The sequence below is a fragment of the Sycon ciliatum genome, chromosome 1 (assembly GCF_964019385.1).
Source record: "Sycon ciliatum chromosome 1, ocSycCili1.1, whole genome shotgun sequence".
Taxonomy (NCBI): Eukaryota; Metazoa; Porifera; class Calcarea; order Leucosolenida; family Sycettidae; genus Sycon; species Sycon ciliatum.
In genome coordinates, this window is record NC_088643.1 from 17756106 (window position 1) to 17778574 (window position 22469).

At 46.0% G+C, this 22469-nt stretch overlaps 1 protein-coding gene across 3 annotated transcripts; it reads left to right on the plus strand.

Annotated features, from left to right (window-relative positions):
• On the plus strand, positions 1–15009 carry LOC135806886 (uncharacterized). Of its 3 annotated transcripts, XR_010551330.1 has the most exons (4): positions 1–186; positions 2485–2533; positions 6558–7460; positions 13864–15009. XR_010551330.1 is itself a non-coding variant. In XM_065321052.1 (3 exons), exons 2-3 carry the CDS (start codon positions 2521–2523, stop codon positions 14289–14291), a joined length of 441 nt encoding a protein of 146 aa, XP_065177124.1. In that variant the 5' UTR covers positions 1–186; positions 2485–2520; the 3' UTR covers positions 14292–15009. The 3 variants fall into 3 exon arrangements, 2 of the variants coding, with proteins under 2 accessions (XP_065177124.1, XP_065177123.1); XM_065321052.1 differs by lacking the exon at positions 6558–7460; XM_065321051.1 differs by lacking the exon at positions 13864–15009 and having other exon boundaries at positions 6558–7795.
• The last annotated feature ends 7460 nt before the right edge of the window (positions 15010–22469 follow it).

The following is a 22469-nucleotide window of genomic DNA, read 5'->3' on the forward strand; positions in this document are numbered from 1 at the left end:
ACATGCGACTACTTTGGGTTTGAAAAGCTAGAGATCTTAGCCCAAGGTCCTCTTGACCTTAGCGTACTACTACTACTAGTTGGAGCTGTTCATTTTCTTCCTCTATTCTGACGGGAAGTTGGACACCGTAGCGTTGTAACACCACCAGTATAGAGCTAGCTGTGTATTCTGGGAGATTGGCAAAAGGTGAGTTTTTCTTTTCTTCTTTTTTAACTTAATAAGTCGGCATGGAGACAATCAAGACAGGGCTCAATTTTTTCACTGGCTCTCAGAGACTGGGGCACAATTCTAGATAGGGCACTATTCAAAAGAGGGCTCTAATCCGTAATCGCGCGAGTACGGTACATGTCTGTATCGTCTCGTGCAGCAAATGTGCAGGACTCTAGAAATATGTCGGCTGGTGGGGTCTAGCTTGACAGCTAGCTATGATACAACACCCTACACGATGCATGTATCAGTGGAGTAGTGCAAACATAAAATTGTTATGTTCCCCAACAATCGAGCGAATTCAAAGCTGGGTTTTGACCTGTCCTAGTAGCACCCGTATGTCATGCAAACTTCCAAGTATAAATAATTATTTTTGCAACATGGGAAATTATGGGTTAACTATCACTTTTGCAAATAGTGTGTCCACCGAAGCTTTGTCACATAAAAATATTCACGGTTCGTGTGAGACTCGGTTTATCTATAATAAAATAATGTAGAGGACGAGTTTTACGCATCCGTAGAAACGCCACCCCCTCCCCCCCCCCTCAAGGATCAAGCGCAGGTGCAGCTCCTAAAGCGGTGGGAGGTGAGTAGATCAGCTCCCAGCATGTGGTCAAAAACCGAAAATCCCATTCACTACATCCATGTTTCCTCGTACCAGGCCACGAGTTCCCAATTAACTGTGGGTCGCAGCACGGCTCGAAAAATCCTTCCGCTTCCAAGCAAGGACTTGAACCTGGTAACCTCTGTTTCTCAATCATGCTCTTAGTCACATAGTATGCATAGCAATGAATAGTAATGAATAGTAATGAACGAGAATGTTCTTGTGTGCTTTGCCAATGTCCTCTTGCAAGCATATTGTAAAAGCTCGCGAAGAACGACCACTCGCGAATATCAACATTGGTTCTCATGGTTGATCGAGGGTTCTTATTCGCAGGATTGATTGTTCTACCGTAGTATGAACAAAATTTAATATTATTTAACAGAAACTTTAAAAAGAACTGTAATCTCGATACTGAATCCACCAGTGCGATTGTATGGACAAGAACATTAGAAAACAACACCTAATTTCTCATGCCCTTGATTACAAGCTCGGAGAGGAAACACTATTGAAAATAGGGTTTTATAACTTTCATTTTTTCATTGGCTAAGAGACAGGGGCAACATTCTTGGCTGGTCGCCAGAAAGAGAGAGAGAGAGAGAGAGAGAGAGAAAGAAACAGAGAGAGAAAGAGAGAGATAGATAGATAGAGAGAGAGAGATAGAGAGAGAGAGAGAGAGATAGAGAGAGAAAGAAAGATAGAGAGAGAAAGAGAGAGAGAGAGAGAGAGAGAGAGAGAGAGAGAGAGAGATGGAGAAAGAGCTCTAATCACGCAAATATTGCATTCTCTAATGCTGCGTATAATATAGGCATGACTTATATAGAAGCATGACCAGTATAGAAGCATGATCTGTATAAAAGCATGACCTGTATAGAAGCATGATTCGAATAGAAGCTGATTTTTCGAAGCGTGCCATGACACAGAAGCAAGATTCGAATAGAAGCCGCTTTCCGCAAAATACATGTGCAAGTACAGTGCGTATCGGTTATAGTGTGGTCGTATACAAGAATATACTGCTTACAAGAATGAACACTCATTTTTTCATAATCATAACACATATTTTATGTGTATGTTTATTCTTACAAGCAGTATTATCGCATAGTAGAATATATCGGCCCTAAGAATGGATTTTGTGTAGCAAAATATGCCAGATTAGCGCAAAGGGTATCGCCTGTAGCAATAACATCTGTGCTCTGTGCATACTCAATACTAATATTCAACACAAAAGAGAGTTATGTCCAAGGCCGCATTGGAGAATCACTTTTTCTGTCCAGTCGGACTCTTTCCTCCGACTTCTCTCGCATCCGCTGCTCCGCAGTCGCCTAGCACGACCGCGACTCCGCGACTCTGAGCCGTGTGTATCATGTGTACGTGTCCGCATGCCAAACGTGCGCGCATATGATGTCACACGTGATTTATCGCGTGTAAGAAATATCGGCAATAAGAATCAAATGTCGTTTTTCAAACACCCACGCTATAACCGATACCTACTGTACATGCATTGCAGTATGCACTGTACAGGGTAGACTGATGATGTTTTACTAGAAGCAGGTTTTGAATAGAAGCATGGTTTGAACCTCGGCTGATATACGGCCGTAATCACCTGCCTCGTGCCATTATGTCATTCTCCGTCATCTCACCATAACCACCTCACCTCCGTAATATTCTGTACACAGGAAAAGACAAAACCGGTACAGTGCCCATCAAGCAAGATGTCACGGCAAGGTAAGAGCTCACTTTTTCAAAAAAAGGTTTTTGGCCAGACTGACTGCGCTCTCTTGTCAAATTTGCAAAGTGAAATCATGCAAAAGTATGCACAGTTCACAACTACTTAATAAGTAGTGCTGCCAATCCCAGTGATTGATATGTGAGCCGAGGCAAGCAAAATGGTGGCCTTTCAATAGGCATAATTTGTTGAAAGGAAAAGGACATAAGGATACGAGTTAAGAGTAACTCTCCATCACTGTAACTGGATACTATATAAAGTCAGAAAGTGCAATAACTAGGCACAAAACTGACAAGATAGTCCATCAGCCAGTGGTGCCAAAGTGAGTCCCCTGTTGCACTTACAAATCGAACACCTGGAACTGACATCAATCGACAGCAAAAGCATCACTGAATCCGACCTGCCTACTTTCCCTGGCGAAACTCTTGCACTCCTTTTGCAGTGCGCCTTGAAAGTTCGACAAATTTCTTCTTCTTCATCAGCCATTACGAGGTTTTCCATCCGTTTTATCATGACATCCAATGCGTCTTCAGTGAAAGCGTGGAGTTTTGTCAACATTTGGTGTGGTTTTCCGTGGCGATCGACCTAAATTCGCGAAATAAATCGCCGTCGATTTGAGCAGAGGTGAGTTGGCTTGGAGCACGTACAGATTCAAAAAATATGTGTACATGCGCACCGGGAAGAAGATGAAGATGCTCACCATTTTCAAATAACTAATTCAAAAAACTACATGACTATTGTACTGCAATTGTTGTAGTTACTTGTTTGCAACTACAATGGTATCAAGTAGATAATCAAGCGAGGTACAGAGGGATTGATGGCTGATCAAAGCCCAAGGGACCAGCTCGAGGGCTTTGATCAGTCATCAAGCCCGACTGTACCTCGCTTGAATATGCTTCAGACGATCCCCAACAATTTTTTGGATTTTGAATTCAATCGCTTTATTCTTTGGGTGATCTCGAGTGTGGTAGATAGTACTTCGAAGTAGTACAACTGTAACTGTACTACTACCTGGTTGCAACATGTTCAAAGCAGCCTTGCCTTTATTTCAACTGTTTGCTGTCAGCATCCAGAGCCATGGCGTTTGCTAGTTGGTCGTAATGGAGAAGAGAACTGCAGGGCATTCACTCGACGTACATGTACAACATCCATCGCCGCAGATTCCTCACTTTTAGCTCTCCACGTTCCTTATTTTTCCAGGGATCAGGACCTTCCCGGGGTGATTCCATTCAGGGTGGAAGCGTAGATCACTTTTGCCAAACAGTAAAAACTACGCTTCAAACCTGCTTGACATGACTCGGGGAGCATACTTCGGAAACCCGAAGGTGGATGCTGTTCAATACTAGCTCATTGTAATCTTCCTGAAGGTATGTATTCGGATGCTCGATTAAATAGAACAGTGAAAGAGATGTGTAATGGAACAACACTCTACAAGTAGGCGAACAACAATTTTATTGTAATTTGAATCCAGGCACACGTGTAATACGGAAACTGCACTGGTTTACACTGCAAATCTTCTCGATTTGCAAGATTTTTCCCGTAATTCACAAAAATCTGAAAGTTCATTCCTGAAACGCGCATGGCACTGATTGGAGATTGGGTTTAGGTCACAACAATGGCTGTCGATGAAATGCCAAAAATGGTCACTTTGTCGGCCTCCCCCTGCAGAGCGTGCAAGTCGTTTACTCTTTTTATTTGCGGATTCGGTGTACAGGGCACCTAAACTCCCCATTGAGGCCAAAATCAAGTATTCGATTTCTAAGCGCAACAGGGTGCTTGAATTTGACGACTTCTGAGTTCTTGGCTGATGGACTAAGAGTACTGAGACATTCGACGTCCTGACACTCGTCCTGACACAAGTTGGAAGGCTGTCGGTTAGCGCTACGGAGATGTGTTGAAGCTAGATGTCAGGACGTCGAATGTCTCAGTACTCTTGCCAGTTTTGTGCCTAGTTATTGCACTTTCTGACTGTATAATTTATATTATCCAGTTACAGTGATGGAGAGTTACTTTAACTCGTATCCTTATGTCCTTTTCCTTTCTACATTTATTTATGTCTCAACATCCGAGTTTCAAATATTTTGAATTTTTTGAATTTTTCATGCCAAAGTGATGTGTACGTATCCAACTTCCATCATGGAAATTTTGGTGCTCATCTGAAAGTATATTATGTGCAGTGTCAGCTCCAGAGCCGGTTCAGCCACTTGAAATTGGAATATATTTTCGTGACCGCCCTGGAGTAGAATTTTGCCAACTGTGACGTTTTGTTGATTTTCTAGATTTGTTGGCAAAACTCTATGCCCCTTTTTAGCGTGGCCCGGCTCATGTGTTAGGGCACATATGTACATTCTGCACTGTATGCATCCCAGGAATTTCTATTTTTTCTTCACAAGTATTTGCAGTGGTTGGTGCTGAAACAGTTGCAAGCTCCTGAAATCGAACCCGTATCAAAAAAGCGCAAAAGTTGCTAACATCGCAATTGCCGAAAACCACCAAAAAGGAGCAGGTACTGATACTTTGCATGTGCTCGATATTAGAAGAAAAGATACATTGTCATTGTGTGCAAGCTCGTACGGATACACGACTGTGTGTGTGTGTGTGTGTTTGTGTGTTTGTGTGTGTTTGTGTGTGCGTGTGTGTGCCTGTTTGTGTGGGGGAGGGGTCGGGAGTACGTGTGGATGTAAGTGTGTGTATGTGTGTAGGTGTGCGTGTATGTATAATTATTATGTGTGTAGGTGTGTGCGTGTGTGCGTGTCTCTGTGTGTGTGTGTGTCCCATATGGTGCAGTGGTATGTGCAGCGATTTCCAATCGAGAGGTTGCGGGGTAGATTCCCGATGATTATGGTCACACACGTCTTTCTTCTCTTTCTCAGACTCCTCCTGACTTTTCTTTCATTCTCCTGGGTGGTTACCAACAGCCAGTGCATGCCGGAGTATGTGGTGTGATGTGTGTGCGGAAAAATGAAACGAGACCAAAAATTAGGGATTCACTGACCAGAAAAAGCCACTTCATAGCTGTGTGGTGTAGACCAGGCTGAATAGTAGCGGTCAATTCTTCAGCCTTGCAAGCTGTTGAATGGTGCAATCCCAGCACAAGCTGCTATGGCTTCGCTATCATCGCCTCCGGCGATGGGCGTCAAATGGTCAAATGGTGTGTGTGTGTGCGTGTGTGTGTGTGGGCATGTGGGAGTGTGGGTAGTTGGGCGTGGGTGTGCGCATGTATGTGTGCGCATGTACATGTATGTGTGCTTGTGTGTGTGCTGGGCCCGGGGCAAGGGGCGTGTGTGTGTGTGTGTGTGTGTGTGTGTGTGTGTGTGTGTGTGTGTGTGTGTGTGTGTGTGTGTGTGTGTGTGTGTGTGTGTGTGTGTGTGTGTGTGTGTGTGTGTGTGTGTGTGATCCACTCTGATTTAGCCACCCACACTAGTAGCAGGTATTACCTTCACTGGTTGCAGGGGTAACTGAAGTTGGATCCCAGGACGGATACCCTGATTCCGTCAATCCTTTTTCTGCACCTTGTCCTCACCCACTTACTGAGGTGTGGTGAGCCCGTAAGTGGGATCATTTTCAAGTCCACCCATAGTTTGGGGATTTTAGGGGGTGTCGGCCGTTGGGCGGTTCAGTAGCCAGTTGAGTCCTCTTTCCAAGATTCCTTTTAAGTTCCTCTCTCCCCTCTCCCGGTGAGACTCACGTGAACAGTTTTGCCAGCGAGCAAGTACAAGTACAGTGTTTGTGTGTATGTATTCATATGTGTGTGTGTGCGTGTGTGTGTGTATTCATATGTGTGTGTGTGTGTGTGTCTGTGTATTCATATGTGTGTGTGTGTGTGTGTGCGTGTGTGTTTTGCGTCTGTATTTCCGTGTGTCCTTGTCTGTGATCGTGTATCTCCTGGTCTCTTCTATCAGTGTGCTTACTCGCGCTTACTACTTTCTGTTTCTTTTAAATGTTTCTCCTACACACGCCACTATTAGTCTACGACATCTCCTAACGGCCTTTCTCTGCTGTTCTTTCTTTCTTTTGCTATAGATGGTCTATCAAGCCGAGAAAAAGCGCTTATCGGATTTATATGTGGCGTGTTTCTTATCGGTTTCATATTCATCTTCCTTCTTTGTTACTGTTGTATAAAGTATCGATGCGTGCCTCCTGGTATTGATGTAGACCCAGGAGGAGTTGATCTTGGCGTAGATATTGGCGGAGTTCATCTCGAAGCAGAGATTCAGGCAGATGCTGGCGATGTGAATTTCCAGGCAGACGCTGGCAGTGCTGAGCTGGACTCAGATGATAGTGTTAATCTCGCGGCAGATGCTGGAAATGTTGATCATGGTGCAGATGCTGGCAATGTTGATCTAGAGGCAGAGGTCCAGGCAGATGCTGGCGATGCGGATTTCCAGGCAGACGCTGGCAGTGCTGAGCTGGACTCAGTTGATAGTGTTAATCTCGCGGCAGATGCTGGCAATGTTGATCATGGCCCAGATGCTGCCAATGTTGATCTAGAGGCAGAGATCCAGGCAGATGATGGCGATGTGGATTTAGTGGAAGCCGCTGGCAGCTCTGAGCTAGACTCAGATGATAGCGTTGATCATGGAGCAGATGCAATGCATAGGCTGGAAATGTTGCTTGATCTCTTTGCAAACGCTGTCAATGATTCTGTTGATCTCTAGGCAGGTGCTGGAAATGTTAGTCTCGAGGCAGATGGTGCACGGCAATATTGATCCCCAGGAAGACGCTGGCAATGTTGATTTGAAGGCAGGCCATGGATCTATCGTGCAAGCAGTCCCAATAATCGTCCTGCAGATTTTGAATGTGCTTTTTTATACGTCTTGGTTCATTCCATTTACTAGTACTTTTCAAATGACAATGAAAGTGCCAGTATGTCCAGGAACCACTGGTGGTGTGCCAATGGCGGATCACAGTTTCGAATCTTATCCTGTATGTTGTGCCCGTTTTTGATCATTTCCCAGTGCCTTGTTTTAGGTTTAGAGGTGAATTAATGTACCCATTGTAATAGTCATCTAGAAATAATAGTGTTTCACTCGACATTAACACATGGTATGGATAATGTGTGAATTGTCGTTGTACATTTAACGATCATTGAAGAGTTTTGCTATGGAGGGAATCATAAATGTGTCTATTCAATTGTATCCTTTCTAGTATACGGTACACATTCATCTACATACATACAATACCTTCAACCTCTTCATTCAACTCGGATGGAGAGCCGAGGATTAAAATTAAAAAAGAGAGGACCATAAATTTACAAGTTATCCGTTTTGTCCAGCACTAACTAGTATATGCATGCTATTGAGTCAAATTTTGCCATTAATAACAATATTATTATCATTATCACGCGATAAGGAGGACGAGCTGAAGTGACACTGGATCACTTTATTTAAACAATGTTAGGCAATGGAGACGATGCGAAAACAATCTAAAAGGTAAGGAGAAATACATGTAAGAAGAAAAGGCGATGGAAATAAAGGATGATTCGAACAAGTTTTCGTACAACACTCTCCAGGAATCACCATTTTCATTGCAGTATGAAACATTAAAAATAGGGATTCACTGGTCAGAAAACGCCACTTCAACCAGCCGTGTGGAGTAGACCAGGCTAAAATTAGTGGCGGTTAATTCATCAGCCTTGCAAGCTGTTGAATGGTGTTTCCCTAGCAAAAGTTGCTATGTCTAACATAGTTTGTTCGCTATCATCGCTTCAGCGATGCGCAGGAGAATGAGTACCAATATGAGTATGTGTGTGTGTGTGTGTATGTGTGTGTGTGTGTGCGTGTTTGTGTGTGTGTTTACATGTGTGAGTGTGGGTGGTTGTGTGTGTGTGTGTATGTGTGCGCATGTATATGTGTGTGTATGCGTGTGCGTGTTTGTGTGTGTGTGTGTTTTTGCATGTGTGAGTGTGGGTGTGTGTATATATATGTGGGGGGGGGGTGCGTGTGTATGTGTGCACATGCATTGTAACAGATTCACTGTTACTACTAACACTAGGAATAGGATACACTTATCACCTGCTATTATCACGCTGCTGCTGTTAGGTGTTATGTCCATCATTGCTTGTTCATGTATATAAGAATGCATTATGGCAAGGATCATTGCTTATTCCAAGAATGACTACTGAAGTTAGTTGGACTGTTACACTGGTAGCAAGAGGATGGTTTTTCTTTTCGTCATGTTCGGGCTATGCGCAGTGGCCGCATTAGTCGCCTACGGTATATTCGAGATTCAGAAGCGTCTGAATCACCTTATCGCACTCGGTCAGTGCGATGGATCAGATCAAACGCCAAGACGTGCTCAAGCTCCCAGCGGAGAGAGGCCACGCATGCGCCATGTTAAGTCTCCGCCTGTGTTTCGTGGAGATACAAGAGAGTTCAAGGAGTGGGCCTTCGCCATCGAACTCGCCATGAAGTCCCTGCAGCTGGACAACGCGGAGGAGCGCTTGAGCTACGCGGCGAGTTTTCTGGAGGGCAACGCTCGTCTTTGGTTTATCGCCTCTCAGGAGGCAAACACGCTGTTTTCCGACTGGCCAGACCTGAAGAGCAAGCTGGGAGAAGTGTACGGCCCGGTTTACGACAGGGAACAGGCGCGCATCGACTTATTCGCTCTTCACCAAGATGAGACTCTTGACGAATACATCAACAAATTTTCGCGGCTTAGCTTACAAGTTCCCGAGCTTGATGACCACTCCAGAGCTATCTTGTTCACGCGTGGGCTGGCTCAGGGCCTAAGCGGTGAGGTACTTAGGGAGCATCCGCAACATTTGGCCCAAGCCATACGAGCTGCGGTCTCAGCAGACCAGTCGATGCGGCTAGCCCAAGCAAGCTACGCCAAGGCAGTGCGCACACCAGGGCATCAGAGGCGCCAGCCTGGACCCTGGTCAAGCCAACCAACACCATCCGGTGGGAGAGAAACCAGGGAGCCAGAGGGTCGTTCAAGGCTGTGTTTCACCTGCAGGAAACCGGCCATATTGCCAGATTCTGTCCAGAAGGAGGGAGGAACGCCACAAGCAAGCCTTCTTTAAACGATGGACGCCAGTAAGGAAGGGAGTGCGACTACTGGCGATCACGAGAGCACCCAGGAATAGGCCACGAATCAAAGTTCAGAACAAATTCAGCCCCTTAGCAAATGAGGAACCACGCCTCGAGGAGACCGAAATTCAAGCCTCGCCTGTCAAGCATTCGTCACCTGATACTGTTGGCCGGCCTAATGAAGTAACCGCCAGCACAGGGAGCATTTCCGCCGACAACGAACACGACCTAATGCGCGTACAGGGCAAGATATATGGACGTCGCGTTACCATGCTACTGGATTCTGGGTCAACCCACGACTTCATTTCAACTGACCTTGTCAAGAAGCACAACATCTCCACAACAACCGGTAGCGACGTCCTGAACGTCACACTTGCTGATGGATCGGTCCGCTCACAGCCTATTACGAAAACGGACAGCTTGAAGACCGTAGTCGGCGACTTTAGCGAGCACCAACAGTTCCTAGTATTCCCTATGACGCGGTATGACGTGATCCTCGGCAAACCATGGCTGACCCGGACGAACCCACAGATCAATTTTCGTACCAATGAAATCAAGCTGGAGGGTGGATCCATCATCTGTCAACCGAGTGAAAGTGATGGCACGGACAAATCCAACCCACCGATCGAGACGTTCCTCATCTCAGGGAAGCAGGCTAGGCATGCAATGAGAGGTGGCGCAGAAGGAATCCTAGCGTATGTGACAGCAGATCCGGACGAGCCACAGACGGTGGATAGTCCGGGTAGGGAGGATCAGAAGGATTTCAAGGACCTGCTGAAGGAGTTCGGGGACGTCTTTCCCGATGAGCTTCCAAACAAGCTGCCACCCAGAAGAGGCGCAGATCACGAGATAAAAACGGAAGAAGGAGCTAAACCGCCATCTCGTGCAGCATATCGTTTACCAAAACCAGAGATGGATGAGCTTCAAGCTCAGCTCACCGAGCTGCTCCGTAGAGGATTCATCCAGCCCAGCAAATCCCCATACGGAGCCCCTGTGTTCTTCGTAAAGAAGGCGGATGGAACACTTCGAATGGTATGCGACTGGCGTGAGCTAAACCGCATAACCATTAAGAACAAGGCATGCCTACCGAATATTGACGACCTCTTTGATACCGTCCAAGGCAGTGCGTATTTCACCAAGCTAGATCTGAGGTCCGGTTACAATCAGATTCGAATAGAAGAAAAAGATATTCCGAAGACAGCAATAAATACCCCATTCGGTCACTTTCAGTTCACAGTGATGGGTTTCGGCCTAACAAATGCCCCGGCAACATTCCAAACCTTGATGAACAGTGTCCTCCAGCCATACCTGCGTAAATTCGTTGTGGTGTTTCTAGACGATATCCTCATATTCAGCAAATCATGGGAGGAGCACCTCGATCATGTCAGAACCATCTTAAACGCCCTCAGGAGGAATGAGCTATATTGCAAACCGTCTAAATGTGAATTCGGCCGGACAGACGGTCTGTTTCTTGGGCACCGGATAGACGGCCAATGCATTTCCCCAGATCCAGAGAAGATCAAGGCCGTGCATAACTGGCCTGTCCCGACGACGGTCACGCACGTAAGACAGTTTCTGGGATTCGCTAATTACTTTCGAAGGTTCATTAACCATTTCTCGGCCATCTCCAAACCCCTGGAGGAACTGACAGGGAAACATGTGCGCTTCGAGTGGAATCAGACTCGACAGGAGGCATTTGAGCGGTTGAAGTCTGCTCTGCTGGATGCACCATTGTTGCGACTAGCAAACGTCAGTCAGGATTTCCGCGTTGAGACTGACGCAAGTGACTTTGCTGTGGCAGGAGTCTTAACGCAGCAAGCAGAGGACCAGTCCTGGCATCCTGTGGCTTACGTGAGCCGAAAGCTGTCTTCTGCCGAACGGAATTACACGGCCGCCGAGCGAGAAACTTTGGCTTTAGTGTACGCCCTGCAGTGCTGGCGAGTCTACCTATTTCGCCACTTTCAACTCTACACCGACAACATGGGAGTTGTCTACCTCAGGACCAAACCAAACTTAACCAAGAGAGAGGCTCGATGGATTGAATTCCTGGCCGACTATGACTACACGGCACATCACAAGCCAGGGAAGTGTAACATAGCAGACCCGTTGTCACGTCGACCAGACTTGGAACTGAATGGAATCGAGTTCTCTCTGGATGTGAATCAAGGGATTGCGAATCAGATCTCAGCAGGGTATGATAGTGACCCAGAGCTTTCGCCAGTAATCAAGCGCTTGATGGCTTGCAGCGAAGACGCCATGCATGAGCGATACGTCTGGAACAGTGTGGACCGGCGGCTGTACCTAGTAACATCGGGCGATGCTCGCCTCTGCATTCCTCGCGGTCCGGTACGGCTGCAATTGCTCAAACAGAATCATGATTGCCTGACGGCCGGCCATCCGGGGAGAGACAGGACCTACCTGAAGCTGAGCAGATACTTCTATTGGCCAGGCATGAGAAGTACTGTGAAGGACTTCGTTAAATCTTGCGACCGGTGCCAACGCGTAAAGTGTAGCCAGACCAAGGCAGGACTGTTGCAGTCCCTTCCAGTCCCCGAACAGCCCTGGACAGACATCAGCATGGATTTCATCATGGCACTGCCGCTGACCTGCCGAGGACATAGCGCCATTCTAACCTTTGTGGACCGTCTGACGAAGTATGTGCACCTGATCCCGACGACTGTTCATGGTGACTCTAAGGAGGCAGCCCGATTGTACGTGGATCATGTGTTTGCTGCCCATGGCTTGAGCAAAACGATAGTTTGTGATCGAGATCCGCGATTCACGTCGGCGTTCTTCAAGGAGGTTTTCAGTATTCTTGGCGTGGAGCTAAAAATGAGCACGGCCAACCACCCGCAGACCAATGGCATGACTGAGCGTGTGAACCGTGTCATTGAGGATACGCTAAGAGCTGTCGTCAACCATAGGCAAAACAATTGGGATGAACTCCTATCGCTATGTGAGTTTGCGATCAACAATGCCGATCAAGCGTCAACAGGTAACACGCCATTTTTCCTCAACCATGGATGCCATCCAGTTACTCCCTCGAGCTTATTGACGAAGCAGAAAGCTGGAGCTGGCATGGACACGAATGGTCCGCTGTCATGGCTGGATGGCCGCGTAGAGGCACTACGTGAGGCACAGGATGCCATCGTGGCGGCGCAGGCCCGGCAATCATTGTATGCAGATCGAGGACGGGTGGAGGACGCCCTGAAGGAGGGGGATGAGGTGTTGGTCTTCAGGGACTTCCTGCTGACGCCCGAGGAACGAGACAGGCCTTCACACAAATTAAGGCTCAAGTGGTATGGGCCGTTCAAGGTGCAGAAGAAAGTGGCCCCGAATGCGTACAGATTAGCTCTTCCAAGAATCATTCGGGCCCATCCAGTGTTCAATATTGCTGCCCTCAAGCTGTACCATGGCAATGAGATACCGGGCCGTACTCAGCCGGCACCTCCACCCCTAACCGATGCGGATGGCCATACGCGGTACATTGTCGAAAAGGTGTTGTCGCACAAGAAGAGAGGACGGTGCACGCAGTACCTAGTGAAATGGAAGGGCTACCGAGATGCCACCTGGGAGCCGGAGGAATAGTTGATGGATGAAGCAGGAAACGCTATTATTCCGCTGAAAACCTACCTGGACCGTTTTTCATAAAATTGCTATTTAATTGGCAGCCACAGTTGTATTGCTAGTTTCTACGTGTTGCAATAGAAATGTAGCATTCTGCATGATTAGGATAGTGCTTCCCTGCCAGCCAGGCGTTATTTGCAGAGGACATGCACTGGATCTTGAGTTCATCAGTGTTGTTTTCGGCTACCATGCATTCCACATATCCATGCATGATCATTAGTTACCATAACTGTTCCTTCGAATTGGTACTGTTCTGACAGTTGAGAGGGGGGAATGGTGTAACAGATTCACTGTTACTACTAACACTAGGAATAGGATACACTTATCACCTGCTATTATCACGCTGCTGCTGGTAGGTGTTATGTCCATCATTGCTTGTTCATGTATATAAGAATGCATTATGGCAAGGATCATTGCTTATTCCAAGAATGACTACTGAAGTTAGTTGGACTGTTACATGCATGTGGGCGGGAAGGGGTGTGTGTATGGTGTGTGTATGTCTGTGCGTGTGTTTCTGTATGTGTGTATGTGTGTGTGCCTTTTGCGCGTAGCCTTGTCTGAATCTGTCTTTCCGTGTGTCCTTGTCCGTGCTGGTGTCTCTCCTTGTCTCTTGTATCGGTGTGCTTACTTCTCTCGCTTTCTCTCTGTTTCTCAATGTTTCTCCTTCGCAGGCCGCTATCAGTCTACGACATCATCGTATGGTGTTTCCCTGCTGTTCATTTTCTGTGTTGTTATGGAGGTTGAAGCAAGCCGGGAAAATTTGATTGTCGGAGTTAAAGTTGGCACGCTTACTTTGTGTTTACTCGTATTCATCTTACTGTTTTACTATTGTCTACTGCGTCTAAGTGTGCAGGCTGTTATTGATGTAGGCGCTGGCGGAGTTGATCGTGGCGTAGATGTTGGCGTAGATGTTGGCGGAGTTGATCTCGAAGCAGAGGTCCAGGCAGATGCTGGCGATGTGGATTTCGAGTCAGGCATTGGCAGTGCTGAGGGTGACTTAGAAGATGGTGTTATCATCAATGCAGATGCTGGCAATGTTTATTACGTGGCAGATGCTGCCAATGTTGATCTCTATGCAGATGCTGGCAATGTTGATTGATCCCCAGGAAGACGCTGGCAATGTTGATTTGAAGGCAGGCCGTGGGTCTATCATCCAAGCAGTCCTGCAGGTTCCTGCAAGCTTTTAATGTGCCTTTCCATAAGTCTTAGTTCATTGCATTTTCTCTTGAAATGAAAATGAAGGTGGCAGTATGTCCAGACACCACTGGTGGTGCCACTGACGGATCACAGTTTCGAATTTTATCCGGTATGTTGTGCCCGTTTTTGATCAATTTCCCAGTCCCTTGTTTTAGGTTTAGAGGTGAATTGATGTACCCATTGTCATAGTTATCTAGAAATAATAGCGTTTTACGAGCTTTTAGACTTGGTCATGATAAAACAATCACGTATGTGAATTGACGTTGTACATGTCACGATCATTGAAACACGTCATGTCATGTCACGATCATTGAAAAGTTCGGCTGACGCATATGCTATGGAGAGAATCATAAAGGTGTCTATTCGATTGTTTCCCTTTTAGTTTTATACATGTATGTTACACAATACAAATACATCTACTTCTTACCCATACAAAACGCTCATGTGGCCCTAGAACACCAGGATCATATGGGGCATGTTATCATGACATTCCTCCATTCTGAAGTCAACAATGACCAGTTGTAGCACTGCTTGCCATTGCTTGTCTGACCTTTGTCGTTAGTTGCCTAAATAATAATTGGATGAATTTTGAGGAAAATCGCCAAAGGTCGTATATCTAATATGGTGTTATGGTGTTATGAGTCTCGTACAATGAAATCCAACAAAATGTCTTTAGATTCACAGTGCATGTGTCCATACTCAACATCTCCCATCAATTTTGGACCAGAATATTCATTTTCAAAATTGCCATTTTGGCCCAGTGGGGGATGATTTTCCGGTCAGGGCTGAAAGAGTTAACAGGGCACAAAACTGACATGTTACTGAGACATTCAGCGACCTGGGACCTACATGTAGCTGTCACACACCTCCAGTTCGCAAACCAAGACTGCCACAGCTTTCCAGCTTGGAAGGTTCAAGGTTATGGTAGGACCTATGAGGGGAGGGTGAGGGAAGTGAAAATGTGCACAAGCTAAATCCCACGGCAACAAAGATTGCCAACTGTCACAGGACCATGACGTTAACAATAACAATCACGACAATGCGGTCTAACTACAATTCGAAGCAGCAAAGCAACACACCACCCAACTTGGGAGGGTCAGCAATATCAGAGATAAAGAAAGGGTAGCTTTGCGAGCTAGGTCTCAGGTCGGTGATTGTCTCAGTAACGTGTCAGTTTTGTGCGCTGTAAAGGCACTTTCTGACTGCTTATTATCTTGTTTACATGTCTGCTACTTCACAACAGAACAACAAGGACAATCAAGGCTTGTTTGCTGCTACTTTAAGTTTCATGCTTACGCAATCATCAGGCAACATGAAGATCGGGTGCCGACCATGCCGGTATATATGCCAGGAGAGGGTGGTATAAAAAGCTGTGTGAGACTGTGGGGGCTAGCGCAGTAGCGGTGATGTTTTAGGCAGGGGGCTGTGTGCAGAGTGTGTGGTTGTTGAAGGCAGGGGCTAGCAGTGCAGTGTGAGCGCGAAGTGTGTGGCTGGTGTGGGCAGGAGGTGGTGAACAATGCGTGTGGATGTTGTAGGCAGGAGGCTGTAGAGCTAGCAGTGTGATAATAGCGCAATGTAAATGGGTATGTCTGGTGTGGGCAGGGTGTTATGAGCAAGGTGTGTGAACGTGAATGGTGTGGGCAGGAGGCTGTGGAGACATGTTTAGGTGACACCGTGGTTTTTTAGGAGATACTTGTTCTCGTGTCGGCACTACACGCGAGGCAGTCACTGCTATTCGGAGCTAACCGAACATGGGCAAAGAAAAACAGAGACGGGCTGTTCGATGTTACCATGGGATCCTTCGATGGCGCTGAAGCATGTGAGCTGGTCGGCGCCTTCCTCCTGGGTAAACTCGAACAGCACTTCAGTAGCGGCTCGGTAGGCCTCTACAGAGACGACGGGCTTGCCGTCCTCCGTAACGCCACTGGCCACAGTGCGGACAAAGTACGGAAAGCTGTCATCGACACCTTCAAGACGCTGGGGCTAAAAATCACGATAGACGTCAACCTGAACGCTGTTAACTACCTAGACATCACAATGAGCCTCTCCACAGGAACCTACCAACCGTACCGAAAACCCAACGACACCCCACTGTATGTCAACGTCAACTCCAATCACCCACCGCAAGTCCTTAAGAACATCCCAGCTGGAATTAACAACCGACTGGCAAGCATCTCCTGCTCAGAGGCGGTGTTCCGTGATGCTATCCCCATCTACGCGGAGGCCCTCAACGCCAGCGGCCACCCTAGCACGCTAGAGTTCAAACAGAAAACAAGCAAAAAGAAGAAAAGGAAGAGGAAGGTGATTTGGTACAACCCGCCCTACAGCCGTAATGTGAAAACAAACATCGGTGGAAGATTCCTCGCGCTCATTAAGAAGCACTTCCCCCCGCAGTCGAAGCTCGGAAAAATATTCACAAAAAACACCATCAAGATAAGCTACAGTTGCATGCCAAATATGGCTGCACGCATCAAAAGCCACAACAAAGCGGTCCTCTGCCCGCAAACGAAAAAACCGGAAAAGCCCTGCAACTGCCGAGACAAGCCATCTTGTCCACTCAACGGTGAATGCCAAACGACGGAGCTGATATATGTGGCATCCATAACGTCAGGCCCCACCAAAAAGGAATACACCGGTATGTCGGCGCCACCATTCAAGTCACGCCATGCCAACCACATGACTACAACAAGATACGAGAAGTACTCCAGCTGCACTGAGTTCTCCAACTACATCTGGAAGCTGAAGAAATCCAACGCCCAATACGAAGTCGAATGGAGGATAAAAGATCGCGCCCGGGCATACTCCAACATCACGAAGCGGTGTTCCCTCTGTACCAGAGAAAAGTATCACATCCTGAACACGCTAGGGTCACCGTCCAGCCTCAACAAGCGCTCCGAAATGGTGTCCAAGTGCCGACACGAGAACAAGTATCTCCTAAAAAACCACGGTGTCACCTAAACATGTCTCCACAGCCTCCTGCCCACACCATTCACGTTCACACACCTTGCTCATAACACCCTGCCCACACCAGACATACCCATTTACATTGCGCTATTATCACACTGCTAGCTCTACAGCCTCCTGCCTACAACATCCACACGCATTGTTCACCACCTCCTGCCCACACCAGCCACACACTTCGCGCTCACACTGCACTGCTAGCCCTGCCGTCAACAACCACACACTCTGCACACAGCCCCCTGCCTAAAACATCACCGCTACTGCGCTAGCCCCCACAGTCTCACACAGCTTTTTATACCACCCTCTCCTGGCATATATACCGGCATGGTCGGCACCCGATCTTCATGTTGCCTGATGATTGCGTAAGCATGAAACTTAAAGTAGCAGCAAACAAGCCTTGATTGTCCTTGTTGTTCTGTTGTGTATTACGCTCTGCCTTTGTGGTGTTGAGCACTGTCAAGCACTCTGGGTACATCCTTCGGTGTCTGCTACTTCAAATGCTTTGTGCTGCCTGAGGTTCTGTATGCATCCAATGCTCATGCCCCATATCTATCTGTTCACCAGGAGCTCCGTCTGGAAAGGCTCTTCAAGCGCGCACTGCGTGCTGTATGTAAAGTGCCCCCATGGACCCCCACTGTTACGCTGCTTGAGCGTGTACATGTTAGGGTCCGGCGGATTCTGCCGGCAGAAAAATTGGCAGAATTCGGTACTTTTTCTAGTAAGTTTCCTGCACGTTTGGTATGTGGATAAAAAAATGGAGCGGAATTCGAGGAATTGCCCGCCATAAGGTTTGTATGGTTCTGCCAATTTCACTGCTTTTCGAGCAGAATCTGCCACCTTTTCGAGCAGAATCTGCCACCTTTTGGAGCAGAATCCGCCGGTCCCTAGTACATGTCTCTCCCTTGCGCGCTACCATTCAACTACTTGCTCTGCTTTATATGGCGTTGTCTAAACTCTTCAGGAAGTAGATTGTTTGAGACTTTTTTTCGACCTCTTTCGCCACGAAGAACTCGAGGAGGCAACAGTAACCTGCTTATCGTCCCTGCCGCTGCTTCTGCACATTCTACCAAATTGGTGACACATGCGGGTGCAGTTCTCTGGAATTCCCTCCATGCAGATATCCTAGGCATCACCAAACAGGCCGCCTTCAAGTCAAGCGCTTTGCAACACATTCTTGCTTGTTTTCAGCTTTACGTCCATGTTTCTGTAGCTGTGCTGGAACGGCTCTATTTCGCCGCCACTATTAACCATTAGCCATGTCCCCCCCTCCTCCACCACCCTACACAGTGGGTCCATTGTTATTAGGCCCTGGCGGATAATGCTCGAAAAGGTGGCAGATTCTGCTCAAAAAGCAGTGAAATTGGCAGAACCATACAAACCTTATGGCGTGCAGTTCCTCGAATTCTGCTCCATTTCTTTATCCACATACCAAACATGCTTGAAACTTGCCAGAAAAAGTACCGAATTCTGCCAATTTTTCTGCCGGCATTATCCGCCAAGGCCTAATTGTTATTAGGCGTCTGCCTGTTTTGGTTTCTCCACTATAAATACAAGAATACTACTACCACATGTATAAACTATAATTATAATACAGTTGTAGAAAGTTGCTTCATAACTCGTTTCCATGTGATTTTTCTATTTTTTAAACTACACTGTATATTTTATTGGCTCAGTATCCGAGTTAAATGTTGTCTTTTTCTTTCCTTCTTTTTACAAACTCTATAAGTCTAGTTCTGTGTTTTCCAAATTTCAAACATTTACTGTGCTGTCCTGAAGAGAAGGGAAATAGAACGTTAGATGCATGTACATGATGCAGACCAATAGTTGTGTCTACTAGATTTGCATCTTTGCATGCAAAGTTATATTGCGAAAGTATTTTTGACTGCCTCCAAACTACCGCTTAAATTATGTCTGTTAAATAACTCTCTCGGAGACAGGAAGCTTATCAGGCACAGAAAATCTACAATTCTCAAGCTATCCATCAGTCTAGGGACCGGCGGATTCTGCTCGAAAAGGTGGCAGATTCTGCTCGAAAAGCAGTAAAATTGGCAGACCCATACAAATCTTATGGCGGGCAATTCCTCGAATTCTGCTCCATTTCTTTATCCACATGCCAAACATGCATGAAACTTACCAGAAAAAGTACAAAACTCTGCCAATTGTTCTGCCGGCAGAATCCGCTGGACCCTATCCATCACCATCATGATCAATACGGACTGCGAAATTCATGAACCAGTTTTCGGGCATTCTTTTGGAAATAAAAAATTACTGCTTCGAAGTGTACAAGCAACCTGAACCAATAAAACATAAGGATAAGTATTAGTTGCATCACAAGGATGTTAACCATTACATCTAGGTGACAAAATTAAAACCCTTTATTGGCTGGCCCATACATTGATCGAACACCGATGTTCGATGGAGTAGGCATTTTGAAAGTATCGTAACTTGATCATATCTCGGCCTTTTGGAGACGTCGTTATAATTATGAAGGTCGAAGAGAAAACTCTCAGGTGTCTCCTCGAATACTACTTAGTCTAGTAGCTGTCAAAGCGATAGAAAGATCGGTTGTTGAGTTATAGCACTCGTAATGTTGGTCTCTTGAAATTTGCGCTCAGAACCCTGCTCCACTGTTAAGGTGAATGGACTGTGCTTATGCATGTCTGTCGATACCTACATTGTACATGTACACTGTACATGTGAATAATTTATGTTGAAGCTCGTAGCTGCACAGCTTACTGTCAAAATCACTGCTTACATGCATATACATGTACATGTAAACATTGTATACTCAATAAACTGTAGAGTTAAACTTCTTTTTTTTCAGAATGCACATCCTACTGATAGACCATAACAAAGAGAGGAGAAGAAGAAGACAAAAAGAAAATAACTGTGAACAGAAAGGCTCTGTGGCTGTAACGCAATGAGTTTCATGCACAACTGTGCAATCATCACATCTTCGCTCTGCCTCCTCGGTAGGCACCGGCGGATTATGCCGGCATATTATTACAACTGTGCAATCATCACATCTTCGATCTGCCTCCTCGGCATCTCCAGCACTCTCTGCACGCTATCTGCATCTCTAGATTTCAGGAAAGCATTCGACCGGGTCGACCACTCTATACTCCTAAAGAAATTCGGTAAGATTGCTACAGCTTCGTCAGTAAAATGGCTGAAGAGCTTCTTAGGGGATCGACAAATTGAAGTGAAGGTACATAGCACTAAATCAAAGAAGCGGAACATCAACTGCGGAGTGCCTCAAGGTTCCCACCTTTCACCACTCCTATTCCTACTCTATATAAATGACCTGCCCAACGCTATGCAACATTGCACACAATATCTATTTGCAGATGATGTCACCCTCCTACTGGCTTACAAACCTGAAGACACCCTCGCCAGTAGAGCGAACATGCAGTCTGATCTCGATGCATGTCAAACATGGGGCAGGAACAATGGAGGTGAATTCTCAGCAAGCAAGACATCCGTGCTGTGCCATAGAGCTATCAATGATACACCTACTGTAGGAATCCAATACCAAATGTACAATGAGCCATTAACGGTGGTTTCTGAACTGCAACATCTTGGCATCACCTTGACGGACAACCTGGATTTCCGCAAACATGTCGCCTCAATAACTTCGAAGTTCAGATATCGAGTGCACCTACTGTCAATTATGTCCCAGCAACTTACGCCTTCGGCAATGATCATACTGTACAAAGGGTGCGTAAGACCTGTGATAGAATATAGCTGTACGGTGTGATCGTTTGGATCTAATAAGAAACCCATGACCACTGTTGATCAATTTCAGGCAAGGTTTGCTAGAGCTCTACTGAAAAAGAAAAAAATTGCATTTGATTACACTTCTTGCAAATCTGTCTCAAATTCTAAATGCTCCCTAGAGTCACTAGCCTATCGTCGTCAAATCATCAGTCTCACTACTTTTCACTGATATGTTTTCCATCATCGTGATTACCTTGCTGATTTCCATTTCAAGATTACGAATAGCGAGCGAAAATCATTCTTCCCAAATTTAAATCATTGTCTAAAGTCTCTCTTCATGTTCCGAACTGCTATTCTTTAGAACTGTTTACCCCCTCCAGTCTAACATCTGAAGCCTCGCTCTATAAGTTCAAAGCTGCCCTCAGGAAATTTACAGCTGACCATGCTTATGCAATCAACGGAATTCCGCCACCTTGCAGTTGATTTTCCCCATTTCTCTCCTCATCAATCCCTACCTGTCTTTGTACATACATCTACATCTACTGTTCGTTCAATCAAATGAACCCCTCGATAGGCACATTGCCTTTGGGTCATTTCATAATAATAATAATAATAATAATAATAATAATCCGACGTGTACGGTAGAACGGGTAATTTTAGCGACATAAAACCCTAGCGAATTTAGCGATCGACTCATTTTCGCTAAATTTTCAAGTCGATAATCCGTTCAGTCATTGGTACTAAAGTAGTGCACTGGTGATCCGTGAGTAAAATCGCTGCAATTCGCTAAAATAAAACGTCGCTAACCAGTTGACAATGGGAAAACGCTAAAATTAATAGTCGCTAAAATTACCCGTTGTACAGTATTCTAGTACTGTACTCAATTTATTAATAATTATTACTTGTATGTGTGTACATTTATGTACTCGGATGGAGAGCCAAGGATAAATTTATAGTAAAGAAAAAGGACCAAGAAACTACTTCGAAGTACAAGTTACGCAATTATGTCCACTGACACCACCAGTTACTAACAAACTGTTAGCCAGTTAGTTGTAGAACGTCAGTACCGTCGGTCAGTGTCGTGCAATGTTATCGCAATTTTATTAAATTATATTTTTGTTTTTATGAATGCACCACATGCCTACAAATTGCAATTTCAAATTTGGTCTTAACGGAGAATTTCAAAGTGTTAGGAAATCAGAGGCCACATGCCACGTACTGCTCTTTTCTCTCCGAAACTCAACATTTGCAAGCCAGATATGAAAAGAAAGAAAAAAATCATCAGTCACACCACCGGGACTCGAACCAGGGACCTTGCTATTCGCGAGCAATGCGAGAGAGAGAGAGAGAGAAAGAGAGAGAGAGAGAGAGAGAGAGAGAGAGAGAGAGAGAGAGAGAGAGA